A 23,767-nucleotide genomic window follows, 5' to 3' on the forward strand; every position below is an offset into this window, starting at 1 on the left:
AACTGATACTCTGAAGCTAACACAGAGACTCTGATTTTGTATTAAAAAATACAAATGCATAGGACTAAATATAGAGAATATTCATCAAAATATTAATAGGCGTTATTACCTCTGCAGGGTAGAATGACAAGGCAAGTCCACTTTAGTATCCTGAATTTCTTTTGCAATGAGCATATTCTTTTTTTTTTTTTTTTTTTTTGCGGTACGCGGGCCTCTCACTGCTGTGGCCTTTCCCGCTGCGGAGCACAGGCTCCGGACGCGCAGGCTCAGCAGCCATGGCTCACAGGCCCAGCCCCTCCACGGCACGTGGGATCTTCCCAGACCGGGGCACGAACCCGTGTCCCCTGCATTGGCAGGCAGACTCTCGACCACTGCACCACCAGGGAAGCCCCCATATTACCAATTTCTTCAAGAAATTACAGTGATCATTGTTAATAAGGTTTTATAAATAAGCGTTTTTAGAAATCCATCCCGCATTTTAAGAGTCCACAGCACCTGCAGGAAGCTCCTGTCAGAGCACAGCTCTGGTCCCTGCTTCCTTGGCAGTCAGTGGCCCCTCTTTCAGTACAGTACTGACGGCTGCCACTGTCTTGACTTTTAAGGCAGTGCTTCTAATACTTTGCCATTAAGTATATCATTTGCAAGAGGGCTTTGCTTTCCCAACCTGTTATTACTCGTAGTTTTACTCAAGTTTTTAATGAAGAATGAATGTTTGTTTCAAGTTATTTTCAACAGATTATCCACTGAGATCATGTGTTTTGTTTTTTCCTCTAATATGTTAATGAATCATTCCCATCAGCAATGTAAACATGCTCTCTTAAAAAAATGAATCAAAACCTCATACTTCTCTCCCCTTCCTTTTTACAGTAAAATGCCATCTCCCATTCTCTTTTTAACTCAGCTCTACCAAAACTGCTCTTGTCAAGGTCACCATTCAGCAAGCCTGGGATCCTCTTAGCAAATCCGGCTGCCTCTACAGTTTATTCCACCACTCCCCAGCGTCCCTGCAGCTCAGGGCCATGGTGACACTTAAAAGGTAGGTCAAATTGGGCCATTCCTCTGCTGAAAACCTCCAGCGACTTTCTTCCCTCGATACTTGCTCTCGTGGTCTCTCTCTCCTTTTTCTGTAAGTATCACGGTACTAGAGAGGCCTTCTATGACACCCTATAGCAGAGAGCTCTCATGCCCTATTAATCACCTTTATCTGGTTTTGTATTTCTTTCTTCCTAGCACTTCTCCCCCTCTGACTCACTAAGTTTATAATTGGGAAAAAAGATTCCCTTTGCCAATATAGCTAAAATCTTCAGTGAGACTGGCTTTGGCGGCAGATTCTAGAATCTAGGGTTTGGTAGCCTCAAAAAAGGAGGAGTAACTTCCTATCTTCTGTAGATACTTGTTTCTGAGGGAAAGCTTACAATACACTGCATTTCTCGTCTGTCTTCTATGTACTAAGCACCGCGTTTAATCATACAGCATCTTCTTCGTAAAATTCAGAAGGCTTAAAGGTAAGAGATGACATGCATGATCCCCTATTTTACTGAAGAGGCGGAGTCAGGATTAGAACTTAAGTCCTGTAGTCTCTGTAACCATTTACCATAAACCAGAGCTGTTCAGATGATGCAAATGTGACATTATTTTAACATTACTGGACCCCATTCTTAGATATGTCAAAAAAAGTAAACTGAAAGAAACCATGCAGTATTTATTTTATACAGTTCAACTGGGCACAAAGTAAAGTAAGCACCTCTACAGGAAATCCTTGGTGTATGAGGGTTTTTTTTCTTACATATTAATTACTCTGGATAGTTTTTGAACTCTGTTTAATAGCAGGTCTCCTTTCTTGATAGTTTCTTGGTACTGCCAGTTCTTGCTATCAGGTCTATAAATAAATCGAAGAAAAAAATGAATTATTTACCAGTCACATTACTCCATAACAATAGCTGACCTACTTTAAAAAGAAGGCACTCTTCTTTTAAGAGTGCCCTTTATTTTGTGCAGTATTACAACTGATACACAAACTTAAGAGTACCTGTTTGTTTCCACTATTTCATTCACTTTATCTATTTTGCAGTGTAGCCTCCCAGCAGCAATAAATCTGGAGAGTTCCCTAATTGAGAGAGAAGGGAAAAAAAGCCTTTAGCATTAGCCTTATAGACAATTCTTAGAAAAATATAAATAAACACATGATTTGTCTTTCAAGGTAACATTTTGATGCACTGCGCAGTAGTTGAGAAGATGGTCTCCAGTGTATTGCAGGTGTCTTATCTACCAGCATTAACGTGACCCTACAAGTGCCTATTCCTATGAAGCGTAGGTGGTCAAAGAATGAAGCCATTCACAGGTACAGAAGTGCTCAGGAAAAAACCTGAAGGGGTTAGAAAAATTAAACATGAGGAAAATAATGAGCTTTACTGGGGCGGGGGAACCTGATGAAACCATCCAGTTTCCTTCTACTTAACCTTTCCGGAGCAGGGAACTCTAAGGATTTTCAAAATCCTTCAGAGCACAGAGGGAAGGAAAGCTTTCCAATTATTTTTAAGACGGAATAACGTGCCACAATAAATTCGGATTAGGAATGTGAAAAAAGGCATTTGTGAGTATATCCCGTCACAACCCAAACCCCCTAATTTAAGACAGTTACTTAAACAACAGTCACACACCTGGCTCCACAGCAGCATCAGCAGTGAAGCCCGCCATCCAGGTCTATCTACCACCACCATATGACACAGAGAAGAAAGAAAATGCTCAGAAATGCACTAGAGCTACATGAAGACAGCTTTCCAATGCTGCCAAAGAGAATAAACGGAAAGCTGACTCCTTTAAGATAATCCATTTATAATAGAATGATGTTAAATTTGGAGATTAATTAGGGGGAGTGCTCCTAATTAAGAAAAATCTGATTCCAAATAAAAATTATGTGACAGATTACTGTCACAGACACTAAAACATCTTGATCCTAGCACATAAACACCAACAGGAAAGGAACTCCAAATCTTAAGAACCAAATCTCGAACGGAAGTGCCATTTCAAGTCAGTGGGGAAAGGTTGGCTTACGGAATGGTGTTGAGGCAGCCTAATTATCACAAATGCCAGAAACCATGTAAGGAGAAAACGATAAACTCGATTATGTAAAGACAATTTCTACATAGCAAAACACTACCAAAATCAAGTCCAAAACCAAATGAAAACGTGGCTAAAAGATGTTTGCAGTATGTCGTTGCCACTGGTCAGTCAGTGGTGAAAGCCCCACTATTCCTTTTCAATAAGGAAATGTGCAATTTTGGAAAATCTGGTGATGGGCTTGAACGATGGGGAAGTTATGCTATTGAAGATTTTAAGCTAGAGGTTATCTTAAAACTAGTGAGAACTATGTGTAACAATGTTTATAGAGCATGCTGTAGTGCTGTACTCATTAAAAATTCAACTGTTGGTTTTTGAGTTATGTTACTGAGTGGCTTTAGGTAAAAATCTAAAAATTAAAAGAGATCAGCACTGTTTCTAAACTCACTTGTGTTCATTTTCCAGCAGTGTACATAGTTGCATCTCCAGAGTGCAGCTGCAAAACCCACTGGCACCGAAGTAACAGAGAAAACTACCCAACCAGATATAACCAGCCTTGTGAGTCCTACCCAGATCCAAAGAACAGCAGGGGAGAAGAATCTTAGGAGAACAGCACTAGACTTGACGTACAAGCAAACTCTAACTCAAGAATGCCCTGAGGTAAGACCTCCCAGTCAACTGCTGACACCCAGGCTGACAATTCCACTGCTTCTTCCCATGCCCACCATCACCAGACTAGTTCAGCCCTTCATTTACCACCCCCATCCCCCCCCCCCACGACGAGACTCTAAACAACTTACAACATCCCTTCAACAACTTTACAACATCCCTTCAGATCCAACCTAGTATCTTCCTCCCATGCTTTGCTCTGGACCTCCCTGTGCCCATCACCACACGTTCCATCCCGTGCACCTAGGCTGCTGGTTTCTCAACCATGCTCCTAAATCTATCTCTGCTATTTCCTCCATCTGAAATGTCCTTTTCCCCACCACTTCCTATAAAAATCCTAAATACGCAATGACAGCCATTCTCAATGCCCACGGGAAGCCATCTGTGGTGTGCCCATTTCGGGGGCACTTTTTCTGACTCCTAGTTATGCTCACTCTGAACTATGTACACTAAGAGTAAGCAGAGTCTCCTTTCTGGTTACACCACCAAAGTTTAACTACTTAATGCCCTAAATCCGTGTTCAAGTCCCATTCCCTAGGCGACGTTTTTGTTGCCTCCCCGTGTGCTAATCAATCAAACATATCCCAAGATGACTCATCTTCCCCAAACAAACCACCTACCAACAAAATGGGAGAATACAGCCCATGGGTATGGTTTCTAACCTTACATATGTCAACAGAAGGCCTGGTTTATTCAAATAATGGCCTGGTCCCCTTCTCCGACAATATCTTATTAAGTCTAAGGAAGTGGAAGTACAATCGTTGTTCAATCATCCAAAATCATTTTAGGAGGGAAGAAAACAATCTGTGAAAACCCAGGCGTGAATCAGATATTTCAAAGAAGGCCTTTCTGGTAACAACAACTGCAGCTCGGTATGTACTTGACAACCTCCGCCTCTAAAGCTGGTCTGAGACCATGGGGAACAATTAAGAAATACCACCAGAAATGTACCACATAGCATCAATTCAGATGCCGTTGTAATGACTAGCAGAACACTGCAGTGTGTCTATATAACTGGTACTCCCCTGCTTCTGTGCATCTTATCCACAGCTTCAGCTGAGCCTCGCACTGCTCCCAACCAGTGGACACGGCTTTATCACCACCACAGCACAGTTAAGAAACTAAAGGCTAGGAAGCCAGACCAGCCCCTGCTTTTTGTGCACTGCCCACCACAGGAAGCCACTCCTTACACTGCCGCATGAGAAGCACGTTTACAACACTGCTCTTGGGCAGTGGTTACCAATTTCACACACGAGTTCAATTCAGAAGTGAAACAAAACCAAACCAACCGAGGGAACGCAGCCTTCTATTTATTTTGGTATGGATAGGATAACCAACAAAAACCACCATCACTGCCTCTTTTTCTTTCACAGAAGAGAAGGAGGAAATTTCTGGCTCCATAGTTTGGGTACGGTTAAGATCTGTGCATTTTACTGAACGTAAAGATTACTCAAAACCAACCCGCCCACCCATAAACAAGCACCCCCCAGTCATCTATGCATGCTAAGATGACTGGGGGTGAAATGTACTGGTGTCTGACACTTCCTTTCAAGCGGTTAAAAATCAGATGGAAGGTGATAAAACAAATATAACAAAATGTTAATAAATTACAGAATCAAGGATCTATGGGAATTTACAGTGTAACTCTTTACAATGTTCATCATGTTTGAAATTTTTCATAATAAAATATTAGAAAAAAACCCAAAATGGCTAAAGAGAGTGTGGTCTTTTAAAATGAAATGCAGCTTCATTAAAAAGTGCGTTTTTCACTGTGAGCCACTGCAAACTACATCTTCAAAGTTAAAAGGCTGATGTCTGGGAACCACTTAAATATCTAGATACCCCTGGACAGCTCACATTCTGAACATCTACTTCTCCCCAACTCTACACCCACTACCCTGCGTCCAAGACACGGGGACATCTCCTCCATGAGCTGCTGAACAGACCACCTGGTCTCCCCATCCAGTGTGTGTTAAGACAGCATGGAACCGTGTTACCCACCGGAGGCTTAAAATGCTCCAGTGGCTCGCCACAGCGCCTGGATTAAAACCCAAGTTCCCCACCAGGCCCTACACGACCGTACACCACCTGACTCTCCCACGGCTACCCCCCTACCCCCACTACCATGCTGCAGCTACGCATCTTTCTGTGCCACTGTATTATCTCTGTAGACTCACTTCTATCTGAATTGACTTACAAGTTTATTTGCTTACTTGCCAACTCTCCCCATAACTAGAATGAAACTCCATGAAGACAGAGACCTGAAACAATGCCAACCCATTCAGTTAAGGCTTTAATACATATTTGATGAATCTGATTCAAGCGCTGGAAGTTCCATTTTTAACAACCAGTTTGCCCAGAATTGCAGTAGCAACCAAAAAACTGAAGGCATTAGCAGAGGAAATAGCTCTCTATCTATCTTATACTTCACACTAGGTCCTAGTCACTGCTGTAGCAGCAGTGTGGCTCACAAAGACGTAACAGAGACGACTTCTGCTCCAGTTACTATTAAAAGTAGACTTCTGTCCCATCTTTGCTACTACGGTAGAAACACATGAAAGCAGAGATAATGGATATGATTGTTTTGATATTGAAAGGAAAATTCTTAGATCTTGTTTTTATAATTGAGGGAAGCAATGTAAATGGAGAAAATATACAAGTTCACACATGCAAAGGTAAGTGTAAAAAGTAAACTGACATGATGTTATTTAAACTTACTGATCAATGAACTCCACACCAACACCAAAGGCTTCTGCCATATAGCCCAGGGTTAATGACCTGTATGACTCGAGCAGCTGGCTGTATGCGTGAATCCGCATCTCTCTCACGTAGTATCGATAATGAGGAGCAAAAAGCCAGTCCTTTTTCATTTCCTGTTCCACAACAGCTGCAATGAATAACATGACAATTATAAGGACCTCCCTTTGGATAAACTGATTAAACTGGAGGATGGATTTATAACATGATAGAAATTAACAGCCTTTATCTACAAAGTGTATACAGAGTATTAATGAGCAATCCACACACACAAGTGCAAATTATTTTACTGAACATCTACTACTATCTATCACTGTTCTAAATAATGAGGATACGGTAGGAAACCAAAAGACAAGATCTCTGCTGCCACAGCAACTAAATTTTCAAAGAGAGGAGATAAATAAATGAACAAATAAAGAAGGTACTCTGAAAAGAACGAGTTCTGTAAGGAAAATAAAACTGATGTGATAGTGAACAGGAGGGCTTCCATGGGATTGGAGTCGACAGGAGAAGACTTCTCTGAGGAACCTGCCCTGCAGAGAGCAGGAGGCTTAGAGCAACACAAAGAATGCAAAGATCCAAGGCAGGAAGAGCCTGGCTAAGCCCAAGAGCAGAAAGGAGAGCAGGTTCAGAACGTAGCAGGAGGACAGCTACAAGGATACAGAAGGTAAGCAAGACAAAAGATTCAAGAATATACTTATGTTTCTGGCTTGAACAAGATAAAAATCCCTGGAGAAGGAGAATTTTTCTTTTTTTTTTTTTTTGAGTTGCTTTGTGTGTGTGTGTGTGTGGTGGTGGGGGGAGGTGGGGAGGGAAGGATTCATACATTACACTTCAGCAGGGTTGAGGTGGATTCCCCTGTCAGACACCCAAGTCAAAGATCCCAAGGCTTGGGTCTGATGCTCACTGGCAAGTGTGGGGCTGGAGACATGAATCTGGAAATCACTGCCATCCATATGTATTTGATGACAGAATTATAGAGATAAGGGCAATGACCAAGCCTGGGCCAGTTAGTCACTGAGAGGCCTAACAAAGGATGAGGCAGTAGGTCCAGAGAAAATACATTATTTCAATACACTGAAGTTCTAAGGTCCTTAAAAAAGGATAACTGGCAGTTGCAAGGAGTTCTGCCTGTTTGATCTGCCACTACATACACAGCGTCTGATGCCCGACAGCCACTTAAAAATACTGACTCAATACCAGCTATTTCTAAAAGACATAAAGATACATTTTAAAGAAAAAAAAAACTACTTACAAAACTGCATGTAAAATACACCCACACATGTTTAAAGGTGTTACGTGCTTATACGTCTGGATACAAATGCCCTTGGACGGACACCCTTGGAACGTGAAATCAGTAGTTGCCTCTAGAGAAATGACCTGGGCAATCAAAGGCTAGAGAAACTTTTTCTTCTTTCTATGATACAGTTTGAAAATTTTCCATGTATACAAAAAACTCTGGGGGTTTTTTTGGTGTGTTATTTTCTGATTTTTAAAGTACATATAATGAATAAAAGTTCTGGAAGGATATATAACAATCTTAAAATGTTTCTATTCCGGAAGAACTCTGTGTATGTGAACGTGTAAATGAATTTGGACCTAGGACTGTCTCATCTCAGTTTATTTTTAATTTTTGAAAACCATCAGGTATTACCCAGAAAAGGATGCTATTTTATCTTTCAAATAAAATATTTTATAGTACAAAGTCTATGTATATTTGGAGAAGCAAAAAGGCTTATTTATATATAAAACCAAATAAATGCTACATGCCTTAGTACATAAAAGGAGAGAGTAAATGATACAAATGATGACTGTTGTCAAAAAGATTTAACTATCTGTCCTTTGTATTTTAAATATCTGGGAAATCACGAGCAGGCACCAGGCCCTGTCCCCGCTGTCCCAGAAGTGTGCGAACAGCAGCCACCCATATGAGACCCGCCACAAGGCACCAAGTGCTAATTAACCCCGCTATACCGGGAAGGGCCACTATACCTGCACACCCATATCGAGTGGATAACAGCCAGCACACGCTGAGCAAAGAGGCAGCAAGCATCCAAACTAAAAGCCACCACTCGATGCCAGAGAAGAGGGCAGAGTAGAAGGCCTTGAGCTCACCTACTCTCGCAAAAACACCAAAATCACGGCCGCTGAACAACCACTGATAAAGAAGACTGGAACCTACCAACACAGATATTTCACACTCAGTGAAAAGAAGCCACAACAAGACGGCAGGAGGTGCACTGTTGTGACATAATCGAATCCCATTCCTGCCAGGCGAGTGACCCCCAAACTGGAAAATAAATATATCACAGAGGTTCTCCCACAAGAGTGAGAGTCCTGAGCCCCACATTAGGCTCCCCAGCCTGAGGGTCTGGCACTGGGAGGAGGAATCCCAAAAGCTTTGAAGGCCAGTGGGCCTTGAGTACAGGAGCTCCACCGGACTGGGGGGAACAGAGACGCCACTCTTGGAGGGCGCACACAAGGTTTCATGTACACTGGGACCCAGCACAAAGCAGCAACTCCACAGGAGCCAGGGCTAGACCTAACTGTGAGTCTTGGAGGGTCTCCTGGGGAGGCAGGGGCTGGCTGTGGCTCACACCAATCACTAGTCTCTGGGGGGAGGCCCCAGAGACTATTGATCAGCATGAGCTCTCCCGGAGGTCACCATTTTGGCATCAAGACCTGGCCCTACCCAACAGCCTACAGGCTCCAGTGCTGGAAAGCCTCAGGTCAAACAACCAGCAGGATGGGAACAGAGCCCCACCCATCAGCAGACCGGCTGCCTAAAGCCATACTGAGCTCCCAGCCACCTATAAACACACCCCTTGACACTGCCCTGCCCACCAGAGGGACAAGACCCACCAGTGAGCAGGCACCAGTCCCTCGCACCAGGAAGCCTGCACAAGCATCAGGACCAACCTCACCCACCAGAGGGCAGACAGCAGACACCAGAAGCAAGACGAGCTACGATCATCCAGCCTGCAGAAAGGCGACCACAAACAGAAAATCAGACAAAACGAGACAGCAATGTGTTTCAGATGAAGGAACAAGATAAAAATCCATAAGAACAACTAAATAAAGAGGAAGTAGACGACCTACCTGAAAAAGAATTTACACTAATGACAGTAAATGTGATCCAAGATCTCAAAGAGAATGGAGGCACAGACCAAGAAGTTACAAGAGATGTTTAACAAAGAGAAGATTTAAAGAATAAACAGATGAACAACACAAAAACTGGAATGAAAAATAAACTAGAAAGGATCAGTAGCACAATAACTAAGGCAGAAGAACGAACGAGTAAGCTGGAAGATGGAATGGTGGAAATCACTGCCACGGAACAGAATAAAGAAAAAAGAATGAAAAGAAATGAGGACAGGGCTTTCCTGGTGGCGCAGTGGTTAAGAATCCGCCTGCCAATGCGGGGACACGGGTTCGAGCCCTGGTCCGGGAAGATCCCACATGCCGCGGAGCAAGTAAGCTCATGCGCCACAGCTGCTGAGGCTTCGCTCTGGAGCCCGAGTGCCACAACTACTGAGGCTTGCGCGCCTGGAGCCCGTGCTCCACAACAAGAGAGGCCACCGCAATGAGAGGCCCGCGCACCACAACAAAGAGAAGCCCCCGGTCGCTGTGCAACTAGAGAAAGCCCGCATGCAGCAATGAAGACCCAATGCAGCCAAAAATAAATAAATAAATTTAAAAAAAAAAGAAATGAGGACAGTCTCAGAGACCTCTGGGATAACACTAAATGCACCAACATTCACATTATAGGGGTTCCAGAAGAAAAAGAGAGAGAGAAAGAGCCTGAGAAAATATTTGAAGAGATTATGGCTGCAAACTTCCCTAACGTGAGAAAGGAAACACTCAAATCCAGGAAGCACAGAGAGGCCGATACAAGATAAACCCAAGGAGGAACACTCCAAGACACATATTAATCAAACTAACAAAAAGTAAAGACAAAGAAAAAATATAAAAAGCAACAAGGGAATAGCAACAAATAACATACAAAGGAACCCCCATAAGATTATCAGCTGATTTTTCAGCAGAAACTGCAGGACAGAAGGGAGTGGCATGATATATTTAAAGTGATGAAAGGAAAAAACTTACAGCCAAGAATACTCTACCCAGCAAGGCTCTAGTTCAGATTCGATAGAGAAATCAAAAGCTTTACAGACAAGCAAAAGCTAACAGAGTTTAGAACCACCAAACCACCTTTACAACAAATCCTAAAAGAACTTCTCTAGGCGAAAAAGAAAAGGCCACAACTAGAATCAAGAAAATTACAAATGGAGAAGCTCACTGGTAGAGGTAAATACAAAGTAACGGTAGGAAATCATCCACACGTATATATTATATCAAAACCAGCAATTGTGAGGAAAGTACACAGGCAGGATATTGGAAATGCATTTGAGATTAAGAGATCAGCAACTTAACACAATCCTGTACATATACAGACTGCCATATCAAAACCTCATGGGAATTACAAACCAAAAATCTACAATAGAGACACAAAAAAGAAAACGCAATCCAAACACATCACTGAAGACAGACATCAAATCACGAGAAGAGAACAAAAGAGGAAGGAAAGAAAAAAAGACCTTCAAAACCAAATCCAAAACAATTAACAAAATGGCAATAAAACATTCATATTGATGATTACCTTAAACGTAAATGGATTAAATGGTCCAACCAAAAGACAGATTGGCTGAATGGATATAAAAACAAGACTCGTATATATGCTATCTACAAGAAATCCACTTCAGATCTAGGGACACATACAGACAAAGTGAGGGGATGGAAAAAAGGTATTCCATGCAAATGGAAATCAAAAGAAAGCTGGACTAGCAGTACTCATATCAGACAAAATAGATTTGAAAATAAAGACTTGCAGGAGACAAAGGAGGACACTACATAATGATCAAGGGATCAATCCAAGAAGATGTGACAGTTGTAAATATATATGCACCGAACACAGGAGCACCTCAATATATAAGGCAAATGCTAACATCCATAAAGGGAGAAATTGACAGTAAGACAATAATAGCAGGGGATTTTAACATCCCCCTTTCATCAATGGACAGATCATCCAGACAGAAAATCGGTAAGGAAACACAGGCATTAAAGGACACATTAGACCAGATGGACTTAATTGATATTTACAGAGCATTCCATCCATCCGAAAGCAGCAGAATACACATTCTTCTAAACATCCTCCAGGACAGATCACATCTTGGGCCACAAATTGAGCCTCAGTAAATTTAAGAAAAGTGAAATCGTATCAAGCCTCTTTTCCAACCACAGCGCTATGAGATTAGAAATCAGTTACAGGAAAAAAACTGTAAAACACACAAACACATGGAGGCTAAACAATGTTACTAAACAACCAATGGCTCACTGAAGAAATCAAAGAGGAAATCAAAAATTACCTAGAGACAAATGACAATGAAAACATGATGGGCCAAAACCTTTGGGACACAGCAAAAGCAGTTCTAAGAAGGAAGTTTACAGCAATACATTCTTACTTCAGGAAACAAGAAAAATCTCAAATAAACAACCTAATCTTACACCTAAAGCAACCAGAGGAAGAACAACAAACAAAACCCAAAGTTAGTAGAAGGAAAGAAATCATAACGATCAGAGCAGAAATAAATGAAATAGAGAAGAAAAAAAACAATAGAAAAGGTCAATGAAACTAAAAGCTGGTTCTTTGAGAAGACAAACAAACTTGCTAAACCTGTAGCCAGACTCATCAAGAAAAAAAAGGGAGAGGACTCAAATCAATAAAATGAGAAATGAAAAAGGAGAAGTTACAAGGGATACCACAGAAATACAAAGGATCATAAGAGACTACTACAAACAACCACATGCCAATAAAATGGACAACCTGGAAGAAGTGGACTAATTCTTAGAAAGATACAACCTTCCAAGACTGAACCAGGAAGAAATACAGAATATGAACAGGTCAATCACAAGTACTTAAATTGAAACAGTGATTTAAAAACTTCGAACAAACGTAAGTCCTGGCTTCACAGGTGAATTCTGTCAAACATTTAGAGAAGCATTAACACCTACCTGTCTTTCTGAAACTCTTCCAAAAAATTGCAGAGGAAGAAACACTCCCAGGGTCATTCTATGAGGCCACCCTCACCCTGACACAAAACCAAAGATACCACAAAAAAAAGAAAATTACAGGCCAGTATCACTGATGAACATAAACACAAAAATACTCGACAAAATACGAGCAAACCAAATCCAACAATACACTAAAAGGATCTCACAGCATACTCAAGTGGGATTTATCCCAGGTATGCAAGGATTCTTCAATATCCACAACTCAATCAGTGTGATACATATTAACAAACTGAAGAATAAAAACCATATGATCATCTCAATAGATGCAGAAAAAGCTTTTGACAAAATTCAACACCCATTTATGATAACAGCTCTCCAGAGTGGGAACTGAGGGAACTTACCTCAACATAATAAAGGCCATATATGACCAACCCACAGCTAACATCATTCTCAACAGTGAAAAGCTATAAGCATTCCCTCTAAGATCAGCAACAAGGCAAGGATGGCCACTGTCACCACTTCTATTCGGCATAGTTTTGGAAGTCCTAGCCATGGCAATGAAAGAAAAAGAAATAAAAGGAATCCAAACTGGAAAAGAAGTAAAACTGTCACCGTTGGAGATAACATACTATACATAGAAAATATGCTACCAGAAAACTACTAGAGCTCATCAATGAATTCAGTAAAGTTCAGTAAAGTTGCAGGATACAAAATTAATACACAGAAATCCTTTGCATTCCTATATACTAACAACAAAAGATCAGAAAGAAAAATTAAGGAAACAATCCCATTTTCCATCACATCAAAAAGAACACCTAGGAATAAACCTACCAAAGGAGACAAAAGACCTGTACTCTGAAAACTGTAAGACCCTGAAGAAAGAAACTGAAGAGGACACAAACAGATGGAAGGATATATACCATGTTCTTGGATTGGAAGAATCAATATTGTCAAAATGACTGTACTACCCAAGGCAATCTACAGATTCAGTGCAATCCCTATCAAATTACAAATGGCATTTTTCACAGAACTAGAACAAAAAGTTTTTTTACTTTATATGGAGACACAAAAGACCCTGAATAGCCAGAGCAAGCCTGAGAAACAAAAACGGAGCTGGAGGAATCAAACCCTCTGACTTCGAACTATGCTACAAAGCTACAGTCATCAAGACAATATGGTACTTGGCACAAAAACAGAAATATAGATCAACAGAGCAGGATAGAAAGCTCAGAAATAAAAACTCAGGCACTTATGGTCAATTAATCTACAACAAAGAAGGCAAGAATATACAAGGGAGAAAAAACAGTCTCTTCAATAAGTGGTGCCGGACAGCTACATGTAAAAGAAATTAGAACATTCTCTAACACCATACACAAAAATAAACCTGAAATGGATCAAAGACCTAAATGTAAGGCTGGACACTATAAAACTCTTAGAGGAAAGCATAGGCAGACCACTCTTTGACATAAATCACAGCAATATCTTTTTTGATCACCTCCTAGAGTAATGAAAATAAGAATAAACAAATGGGGCCTAATTAAACGTAAAAGCTTCTGTACAACAAAGGAAACCATAAACAGAAGGAAAAGACAACCCACAGAATGGGAGAAAATATTTGCAAATGAAGCAACCTACAAGGGATTAATCTCCAAAGTACACAAACAGCTCACACAGCTCGATGTCAAAAACAAACAAACAAACAATGCTGTCAAAAAATGGGCAGGGTTTCCCTGGTGGCGCAGTGGTTAAGAATCCGCCTGCCAACGCAGGGGGCATGGGTTCGAGCCCTGGCCCAGGAAGATTCCACATGCCATGGAGCAACTAAGCCTGTGCACTGTAACTGCTGAGCCTGTGCTCTAGAGCCTGCGGGCCACAACTACTGAGCCCATGTGCCTAGAGCCTGTGCTCCTCAACAAGAGAAGCCACCGCAATGAGAAGCCTGCTCGCCGCAATCAGAGGAAAGCCCACACGCAGTGACAAAGACCCAATGCAGCCAAAAAAATAAAAATAAAAATGAGCAGAAGATCTAAATCAACATTTCTCCAAAGAAGACATACAGATGGCCAAAAAGCACATGAAAAGATGCTCAACATCAGTAATTATCAGAAAAGTGCAAAGCAAAACTACAATGAGGTATCACCTCACAAGGGTCAGAATGGCCATCATCAAAATGTCTACAAACAATAAATGCTGGAGAGGGTGTGGAGAAAAGGGAACCCTCCTACACTGTTGGTGGGAATGTAAATTGGTGCAACCACTATGGAGAACAATATGGAGGATCTTTTAAAAACTAAGTATAGAACTACCATATGATCCAGCAATCCCACTCCTGGGCATATATCCAGAGAAAACCATAATCCGAAAAGTTACATGCAACCCAATGTTCACTGCAGCACTATTTAAAACAGCTAACACATGGAAGCAACCTAAATGTCCACTGACAAAGGAATGGATAATGAAGGTGTGGTACACATATACAATGGAGTATTACTCAGCCACAAAAAAAGAATGAGATAATACCATCTGCAGCAGCACGGATGGATCTACAGATTATCATACTAAGTGAAGTAAGTCAGACAGAGAAAGATAAATATATGGTATCACTCATATGTGGTATCTAATTAAAAAAAAAGATACAGGGCTTCCCTGGTGGCGCAGTGGCTGAGAGTCCGCCTGCCGATGCAGGGGACACGGGTTCGTGCCCCGGTCCGGGAAGATCCCACATGCCGCGGAGTGGCTGGGCCCATGAGCCATGGCCGCTGAGCCTGCGCGTCCGGAGCCTGTGCTCCGCAGCGGGAGAGGCCACAGCAGTGAGAGGCCCACGTACCGCAAAAAAAAAAAAAAAAAGATACAAGTGAACTTACTTACAAAACAGAAACAGACTTACAGATATCGAAAATAAACTTACGGTTACCAAAGGGGAAACGGGAGGGGGAGGGATAAATCAGGAGCTCGGGTTGAACATACACACACTACTATATATAAGATAGATAACCAACAAAGACCTACTGTATAGCACAGGGAACTCTACTTAATATTCTGTGATAACCTATATGAGAAAAGAATCTAAAAAAGAATGAATATATGTATATGTATAACTGAACCACTTTCCTGTACGCCTGAAACTAACACACTGTAAATCAACTATACTACAATGAAATTAAAATATTTAAAAAAAATAAAAATAAAAAACTATCTGGGAAATGAGTAAATTTTAAAAGGTTGCCAGTAGGGATGGGGAAGATGGAAAGAGGTTACCTTAACCATTCAAAAGTTTCCAAAAGCCATCAATTTCATCACACTAGGATAGCACTTCCCCCCATTTTTCTCTTAAATTACAGTTACACAGAGCACTCAATAACATACGGGCACTGTGCTGGTGTCAAGATCACTACAAAGGAAAAAAGCGTAAGGTCTACTCTTAATTATCTCAAGTAGCAGTAGAGAAAAACTCTAAAAAAGAATCACAAAATAATTTGCTGTTTAAAAAATGGGGCAGGGAATTCCCTAGCGGCCCAGTGGTTAGGACTCTGCACTTTCACTGCCAAGGGTGTAGGTTCAATCCCTGGTCGGGGAACTAAGATCCTGAAAGCCACGCGGCATGGCCGAAAAATAAAAAAAAAAAAGATTAAAAAAAATTAAGTAAGTAAAAATAGGGCATTTGACCAATAAGCACATGACAAAATATGCAGCATCACTAGTCATCAGAGAAATGCAAATCAGAACCGTAAGATACCACTTCACACCCACTAAGACGCCTATGATCAAAAAGACACACAATAACCAGTATCAGATGTGGGGAAACTGGAACTCTCACACACTGCTGGTGGGAATGTAAAATTGTGTAGCTGCTTTGGAGAACAGTTCAGCAGTTTCTCAAAAAGTTAATCAAAGAGTTACCATATGACACACCAATTCCATTACTAGGTATATCCCCAGGAGAAACTAGACATTGTGTCCACACAAAAACTTGTAAACATTCATTACAGCGTTATTTATACTGTATCCACCATCTGATGAACGGATAAATGAAATGTGGTATGTCCATGCAACGGCGTTATCATTCAGCTCTCAACTGAATGAAGCACTGATACACGCTACAGCATGGAGGACAGTAAAAGCATTATGCTGGGCAGAAGCAGCTAGGCACAAGAGGCCACATATTGTGTAATTCCATTCATGTGCAATGTCCAGAACAAGCAAATCCATGGAGACAGAAAGACCAGGGGCTGGAACCAGGAACGGGAAGTGACTGCTAATGGGTACAGAACATCTTTTGGGGTGATGAAGATGTTCTGGAATTAGTGGTGTGGCTGCACACCTTGTCAATATACTAAAACCACTGAAATTACACACTTTAAAATACTGAATTTTATAGTGATTGACATCTCAATAAAAAAAGAGGATGGGGCTAGGAATAAGATAAAATAAGACTAAAATAAGACTAGGAATGCAGAGAAGGGATTTTTAAAATTTTTGGACTGAAGGAAGAAGGGAAAAGCGCCACATTTGAGCAGAATAACGACGAGATCCACACGCAGAAAAAAGGGAGAAGGGCAATTCTGAAGTACAACCTTGGGTGCAAACCCACCCATCGTGCACATATGGGAAGACAGGGCCATGCAGGTCGTTCACACTTGAGGAGCCCTGTTCCCACACTGCATGACGGGAGTAGTATGAATTCCCATAAAGCAGCCTAACTTTATGCAGAAAGCACTCCATAAACACTGGGCCAAAACCTACTCCAAACACAGAAGACCATCATTTGGAGTCCTCCTAACCCATGTTTTGTAAATTCTACCTACTTATTAACCAAATACTTACTGAAACTTGCAGCACAAACAAGAGAATTATCAATGCCAAGTTATTTAAGTTTTAGGAAAATCATCTGGGAAGGACCCTTGGGTTGAACACCACAAGCACTTTCAACAGATTTTCTCAAACAACATCCCTTAAAAATGATTTGCAAATCGGCACAAAGATTTAGCTGTTGCATAAATAACCCATTGTTGAATTCAACTCAATTAACATCAACTCAATCAAACGGAGATTCAAGATCTCAATTCTAAAACTCAGTACTTCGAACCATTTGCTCACTTTCTGCCTTACATCCCAGTAAGACTCTAAACCAGGGGTCAGGCAAACTTCCTCGGCAAAGGGCCAGATGGTTGATATTTTTAGCCGCTGAGAGCCATAGAGCTGTTATGTAGTTTTCTTTGTCCTGTTTTCTTAAACGATCCTTAAAAAATGTAAACATCAATCTTACCTCCTGGACCACACAAAAGCACTTGATCAAAGTCTGCTAACCCCCCTCTAAACAAGATGGGCAAAAGATTAGCTGTACTGACCAAAGACCTACAGCTGTCTGCACACTATATTTTTCATGTATGTGAAAAATCATCTTAGGTTATCTGCAAACAGGGTCAGGAATAAGATGAAGACAGACGGTCAAAACGAGCAACTCTATCCTTACCTAATGATTGGAAGAAAACTGAGTAACGGCATTCATAGAGTGAAAACAGATACTGCCGAACTGCCGGAAGACTGTGCAACACTTCCAGAATCTCTGCTCCTTTAATTACCTAGAAATTTTTTTAAAAAACAAATACGTGCTTTAATGATTTTTGTGTATTTAAGGGGTATTTTTGTGTATTTAAGGGGTATTCTTTAAATATGATCCAGTCATTACCTTTTCCCTGAGATCTGGTCTTTCTAAAGCAATCATGCTGACATAGACAGTGTAAGTCACAAAGGTTTTATAATCCATGAGTTCATAGGATGTAAACGTTGAAACAGTGTCAAGGAAGAGTTCAGCTGCCTGTTTGAAATCACGAATAGCCACACAATAAAGACCTTGATATACTTTTAGGCGGTTTCTCCGGTCCCAGTCTCCTCCTTCCTCTATCAAGCTATAAAATACAAAACAGTAAGGTGATGATCTGGAAATAAACAGTGCCACTTTTTACAAGTTTTGTGTTATTATGAAAGAGAAAACAGCTTTTAACAACTTAGACCAAAAAGAAAAATTTAAAGAGAACATTTCTGTAAGTAAGAACATTAATTATTTGACTAAATTTACTAGTTGGAAACAAAAAAAATAGGTAAATTTCTTACATCAATTTCTTATCTGTAGCATCCTAATTTAGAGGGAATAAATCCCCACTGCTAAAACACACCTTCTGGGGACTTCCCTGGTGGTCCAATGGTAAAGAATCCACCTTACAATGCAAGAGACGCGGGTTCCATCCCGGGTCAGGGAACTGAGATCCCACATGCCGTGTGGCAACTAAGCCCGCGCGCCGCAACTACTGAGCTTGCGCGCCTCAACTAGAGAGCCCGTGTGCCGCAAACTACAGAGCCCATGCGCCCTGGAGCCTGCACACCACAGCTAAAGAAGAGAAAACCCGCATGCCACAACTAGAGAGAAGCCCACACACCACAACGAAGAGCCAGCACGCCACAACAAAAAGATCCTGCGTGCTTCAACAAAGATCCCGTGTGCCGCAACTAAGACCCGACACAGCCAAAAAATAAATAAATAAAACACTAAAAAAATGAAAAAATAAAATTCACCTTTTGGCCTTTTCTGTGTTCCGTGTGATGAGGTCATTATCCATGTAAAATAAGCCAATTCTAAGGAGATAGAACACAATATCCAGTCGGTGACCCAGGGCCACGGTTTTGTCATATGTCTTGCGAAAGGCTGTCAGAGCACCTTCCTGTCAAGAGAACCAAGGCAACAGGTGAGAAAAGGTTAAAAGTTTCAAAAGCTAACAGCTGTCTAGGATTTTCTTAGCAAGGAGTTGGGGAAACATGTAGGAGTAGAGATAGAACAGTATGGCCATGAGCTGATCTTGTTAAAGCCAGGGGATAATTGCATGGGGCTCCTTATACGATTCTCTCCACTTTTATAAAAAACACATCAACTGTGTCTAAGCATATACTTATATTCTAGAAAACAATGGAAGAAACACATTCATAATTTATTCACCATTATTTATTCTTCTTTGTTCTATATTTTTTCCTTTAACAATTACAATGCGCTACTGTAAAATTACTGTAAACTGTCAATCTTATCACCTAAAAGGTAATAAGTATTTTATCTTAATCACTGACTACTAGAACACAATTGAGTATTTAAATATACAATTCTATCTCAAATCATTGTGGAATAAAATGTTTTTATTGCTTTTAAAACATGAACATGTGGGACTTCCCTGGCAGTCCAGTGGTAAGACACTGAGATTCCACTGCAGCGGATGCGGTTTGATCCCTGGTTGGGGAACTAAGATCCCACAATGCCACGTGGCCTGGCCAAAAAACAGCAAAAAAAACTACCACCACCACCACACACAAAAAAAACCAAAACAAAACAAAAACAAACAACCCCCCAAAACAAAAAAATGAACATGAATAAAATCATTTGTTTATACTTGGTACCTTTTAGTATGTGTCTGGCTTCGTTTTACGTAATTATTAGTTATGCCTCATACATTTCTAAAAAGAGACTGGCAAGACAGTAATGGGCACACCCAGTACTAAGATCTCGGTTTTCAAATACTATCACCCAGTAAAAGAAACCAGGGATCCTAGGAGAAATGGATGGTTCCAGGTTTGGAGAGTGAAAATAACAGGTGAGCCTGTGACATCTTGTTATAAGGAAGACCAAGGAGATCATGTCAAAAGGACCAAGAAACCATCTTGAAGGAACCTGCACTAACAAACTTGTAACAAATTGAGCACCGGAAAGAATGATGACTGTAATCAATACACCACAGTGAATAATAAAAATGCACTACGTCCATTATTTAGTAATAGTACACAAAATAAAATATTAAAACAAGAAATTAAACAGGAGGGAAAAAAGACAACTCTTCTTTTTAGAAGAAGGCTATTTAACAAATATGGAACATATTATTAGAACATCACCGATTTACAACCCCCTGATGTTGATTCAAACATCCTTGTTGAAATTCCTTAAGGCCTGAATCAAAAGCTTTAAGTTTCTCATTCACGTGTAATAATTCATCCTCTTTAAAACCAAACCAAAGCAAACCACACACAGCCTAGAAAACCACACAAACTATTAGCTATTTTTAAACCGTTCTGTATTTTCCAACTTTTTACAATGACCAAAGCTTCTTTTTTTCCAAACCCTAAATTTATAATCAGAAGAAAATAACTTGTTTTAAATTTAAACTAAATAATAATAGCTCGTACCATTTAACATTTCAGCACTTTGCAGCAGGGACTAGTCTAAGCTCTTTGCCCCTAGGCACTATCATTATCCCTATTTAACAGATGAGGAAACTCATACAGAGGAGTAAATCATAATTACTGAAGTCAGAAATACAACCCAAGCAATCTTATCCAAGAGCTCACACTATTTAATTTTTTTATATTGACACCGTGTCATCCATTATGTAAATACTTCAGGGTGCACTGCTTAAAATTAGGACATTCAAAGCCCATCCTCTTAACCACTATTACAGAACTACTAAGTAAAAAAATTTAAAAGATCCAATGCTTGTGGGTATCCCTCTTGTGCCCTGATAGTGGAGTATAAATTACGTTGGCTGCTGTGCAGGAGAACAGGCCACACATACTAAGATAAAAACTGTTCTTCGTCCCAGAGATTCCATCTCACAGAATACACCTTAGAGAAACATGAGCATATATACACAAAGAGGCACACACACAGGCATGTGTTTACAGCAGTGGCTTGTCCTAGCAAAAACAGCTGAAAACAACACACATACCCAACCACTGAATACCTAAATAAACTACAGCATAGCCCTACCATGGACTCCTAGCTAGCAGTCAACCAGAATGAGCAAGATTTAGGAACATTAACACAGGAAGTCACTCAGATATAATGCTGAATGAAAAAGTAAACGGGACAACATGAGTACACTACGATTCCATTGATGTAAAACAAACTTTTTAAACCAATACTACCTAATTTCTACAAGTACATACACATGTGTGGAAATGTACAATAAAAGAATTTAAAGGATTATCTGAGGAGATAGAGAATAAAGAAAAACCAAATAGAACTTCACCATTAACTATAATATTTTAGTTTCTTACAAGGAGACGATTATCTGTGTAAACAATAATTTTCAAAATGCACCAGAACCAATGCTTCCCAACCAGGATACGTTACAAAAGTGAACTACTGAGAATGATCCCAATTTTGTAAAAACAATAAATAAACAAACACCTCCGAACAGGCACTTTGTTTTATTGGCATAGAGAGGGGGAAGACTACACACCGGTGGCTGTCTGGGGGCAGGTGACAGAATGGGTGTAGCAAGAAGACTACTAACTTTTTCTTTATTAATTTTTTGCACTGATTCACTAGTTCAGGCAAGCAGGTTACCTCTGCACTTGGTGGAAAAGGACGTTAGTTTTTAAAATGAGACATTACTAACCTTGCACAGTGCCCATTTCAGGCTCTACAGAGAGGGGAGGCCATCTCACTCACCTTGTCACCTATCCGGCAGAGGTACTCGGCCTTTGCCATCATCGCGTCTCGGATTTCGCTCTCTCCCAGATTCTTCTCCGCATCTTCCAGCTCCTCGTCCAGACGTTTCAACTCGTCTTCATTTGCCTTCTTCATTTTACTGAGCAGGTCCACGTCCATCTGCCACTCAAGGGATTTGCACAAGGCTTCGTAATAAGGAGCCATGTCTGAGAGCGAACAAGAGGGATGTGGCTTAGGAGTGAGGCCCCGTCCTGCCCTAACCTCAGTGTCTACCCACTCCTTCCTCGTACACGACTGCGAGGTCATCCACCAGTCGCCTACCTGCCAGGAGGAAGGAATAGGACAGAGCTTGGTAAAGGGCTGGGCGGTCAGCATCAGGGCCATGCCTGTCACCGCCGCCCTCTACTAGGGCCGGGGGGAGGACAACCTCGGTTTGCCTCTCGGCGGCTTCTGTTCCCACAGAGTCTTCCAACAAGGGAAAGGCTAAGCTTGTTTACACACACACACACACTCACACCCGTGCGTACAAGGGTACAGGGCCCGCTGCCATTCACTGCTAGGAAGGGCGAAAGGAACCGACCCAAGTTTCCCCTCCACCCGCAATGCTGAAGTCCCCGAGACCAGTCGCTAATGCCAGTAAGTCATGTCTCTCCTCCGTGCCTGGCACGGGGCTCAATACCTCGGGATCCGCCCGCCCCCCGCCCCGAGGCTGGCCCCAGGGGGGGAGGCGCACAGAGATGCAAACCTCTGAGGGCAAGGCTGGAGGTCCCAGAAGGCGCCCCCGACAAAAGGAAAGCCCCGAGGGGCGCAAAGGCCAGGTCTGGTCTCGGGGACCCCGTCGCAGGGGCGCCCCGGGGTCGCGAGCCCCGTTGTGGAAAACCCCACAGGCTCGGGAGCGCGGGGCTGCCCAGGCCTAGGCCGCTGACTCGGCTCTCGCGCCGGCCTCACTGTTATCGCGGACGGCTGCCATCAGCTCGTCGCGCACGGCCGCGTCCCCGCGGTGCTCCGGCAGGCTGAGCAGGAAGCGCAGCTGCGCGATGCGTAGGTCCGGATTCTTGGGCAGACCCTCCTCTTCCAGGTTCTCCAGCGGCATCGCAACGGCGAGGGTAGCGGCTCGGAACAAACAGCAAGTCAGCCCGGTCCCGTGGCGGCGGCGGCGGCGGCGGAAGTGGAAGGAGTCCGCGACTGCGCCCGGACGCCTCCAGCCCGGCTTCCGGTCCAGGGTCCCTCTCCGCCCATAGCGTCTCCTGCTGGACACGCCCGGGAATGCCTCACCCGTCCGATATGCGGGCGCCCCCGTGTGGTCGCCGGTGTCTTTCCCTCGCTCTCAGCCACGAGAGTCCCAGAGTGGGTGGTGCCCAACTCCAAGGCTGGATTTCCCTCTCCCCACTGGTAACCATTAGTTTGTCTCTATATCTGTGATGGCTTTTACTTTTATGTGCATCTCATTTGAATTCTCCCAGTATTAGGAAGTAGTACTATTAGCCCATCTTGTAGATAAGAAAAATGAAGCACAAAGAAGTTAGGGAATATGACCAGCCAAGGTTATGCAACAGCTACGCCTGAATAAAAACCTCTGTCTGCAGCTCGAAAGCTCATGTTCTTTCCGCTCTTTTCAGAAAACGGCTTCCAGAATTCCACACTCTTAATAACAAAGCACCATTACTTTGTTTATGCAGAATTTAAGTCGTTGCGTGCCTGTGTTTTCAGCCTCTCTTTGTTCAT

The 23,767-nt window shown here is 41.9% G+C and overlaps 1 protein-coding gene and 1 long non-coding RNA gene across 3 annotated transcripts; one reads left to right on the forward strand and one right to left on the reverse strand.

The window, feature by feature from the left end:
- On the reverse strand, positions 1-23,211 carry PSMD6 (proteasome 26S subunit, non-ATPase 6). Its single transcript, XM_082663793.1, has 8 exons — positions 22,991-23,211; positions 22,043-22,248; positions 19,129-19,274; positions 18,245-18,464; positions 18,029-18,137; positions 6,448-6,616; positions 2,030-2,107; positions 1-1,879 (listed from the first exon to the last, which is right to left on the reverse strand). The coding sequence occupies exons 1-8, from the start codon at positions 23,133-23,135 to the stop codon at positions 1,783-1,785; spliced, it is 1,170 nt and encodes a 389-aa protein (XP_082519919.1). The 5' UTR covers positions 23,136-23,211; the 3' UTR covers positions 1-1,782.
- LOC309828464 lies at positions 2,133-5,361 on the forward strand. 2 transcript variants are annotated; one of them, XR_014297312.1, is made up of 4 exons: positions 2,133-2,341; positions 3,526-3,720; positions 4,518-4,601; positions 4,780-5,361. It is a non-coding gene; the product is annotated as an uncharacterized lncRNA (long non-coding RNA). The 2 variants fall into 2 exon arrangements; XR_014297311.1 differs by having other exon boundaries at positions 4,518-5,361.
- Positions 23,212-23,767: the final 556 nt, after the last annotated feature.

This window comes from Grampus griseus (genome assembly GCF_964374135.1).
Source record: "Grampus griseus genome assembly, chromosome: 10".
NCBI lineage: Eukaryota > Metazoa > Chordata > Mammalia > Artiodactyla > Delphinidae > Grampus > Grampus griseus.

Excerpts from the sequence above, each read along its gene's own strand:
- PSMD6 (XM_082663793.1), bottom strand. The coding sequence starts at position 23,135 with ATGCCGCTGGAGAACCTGGAAGAGGAGGGTCTGCCCAAGAATCCGGAC. Across the intron at positions 19,275-22,042 it reads TCTGCCGGATAGGTGACAAG|GAAGGTGCTCTGACAGCCTT; the intron begins GTGAGTGAGATG and ends TTCTCTTGACAG. Across the intron at positions 6,617-18,028 it reads AGTTTTCTTCCAATCATTAG|CTGTTGTGGAACAGGAAATG; the intron begins GTAAGGATAGAG and ends TATTCATTGCAG.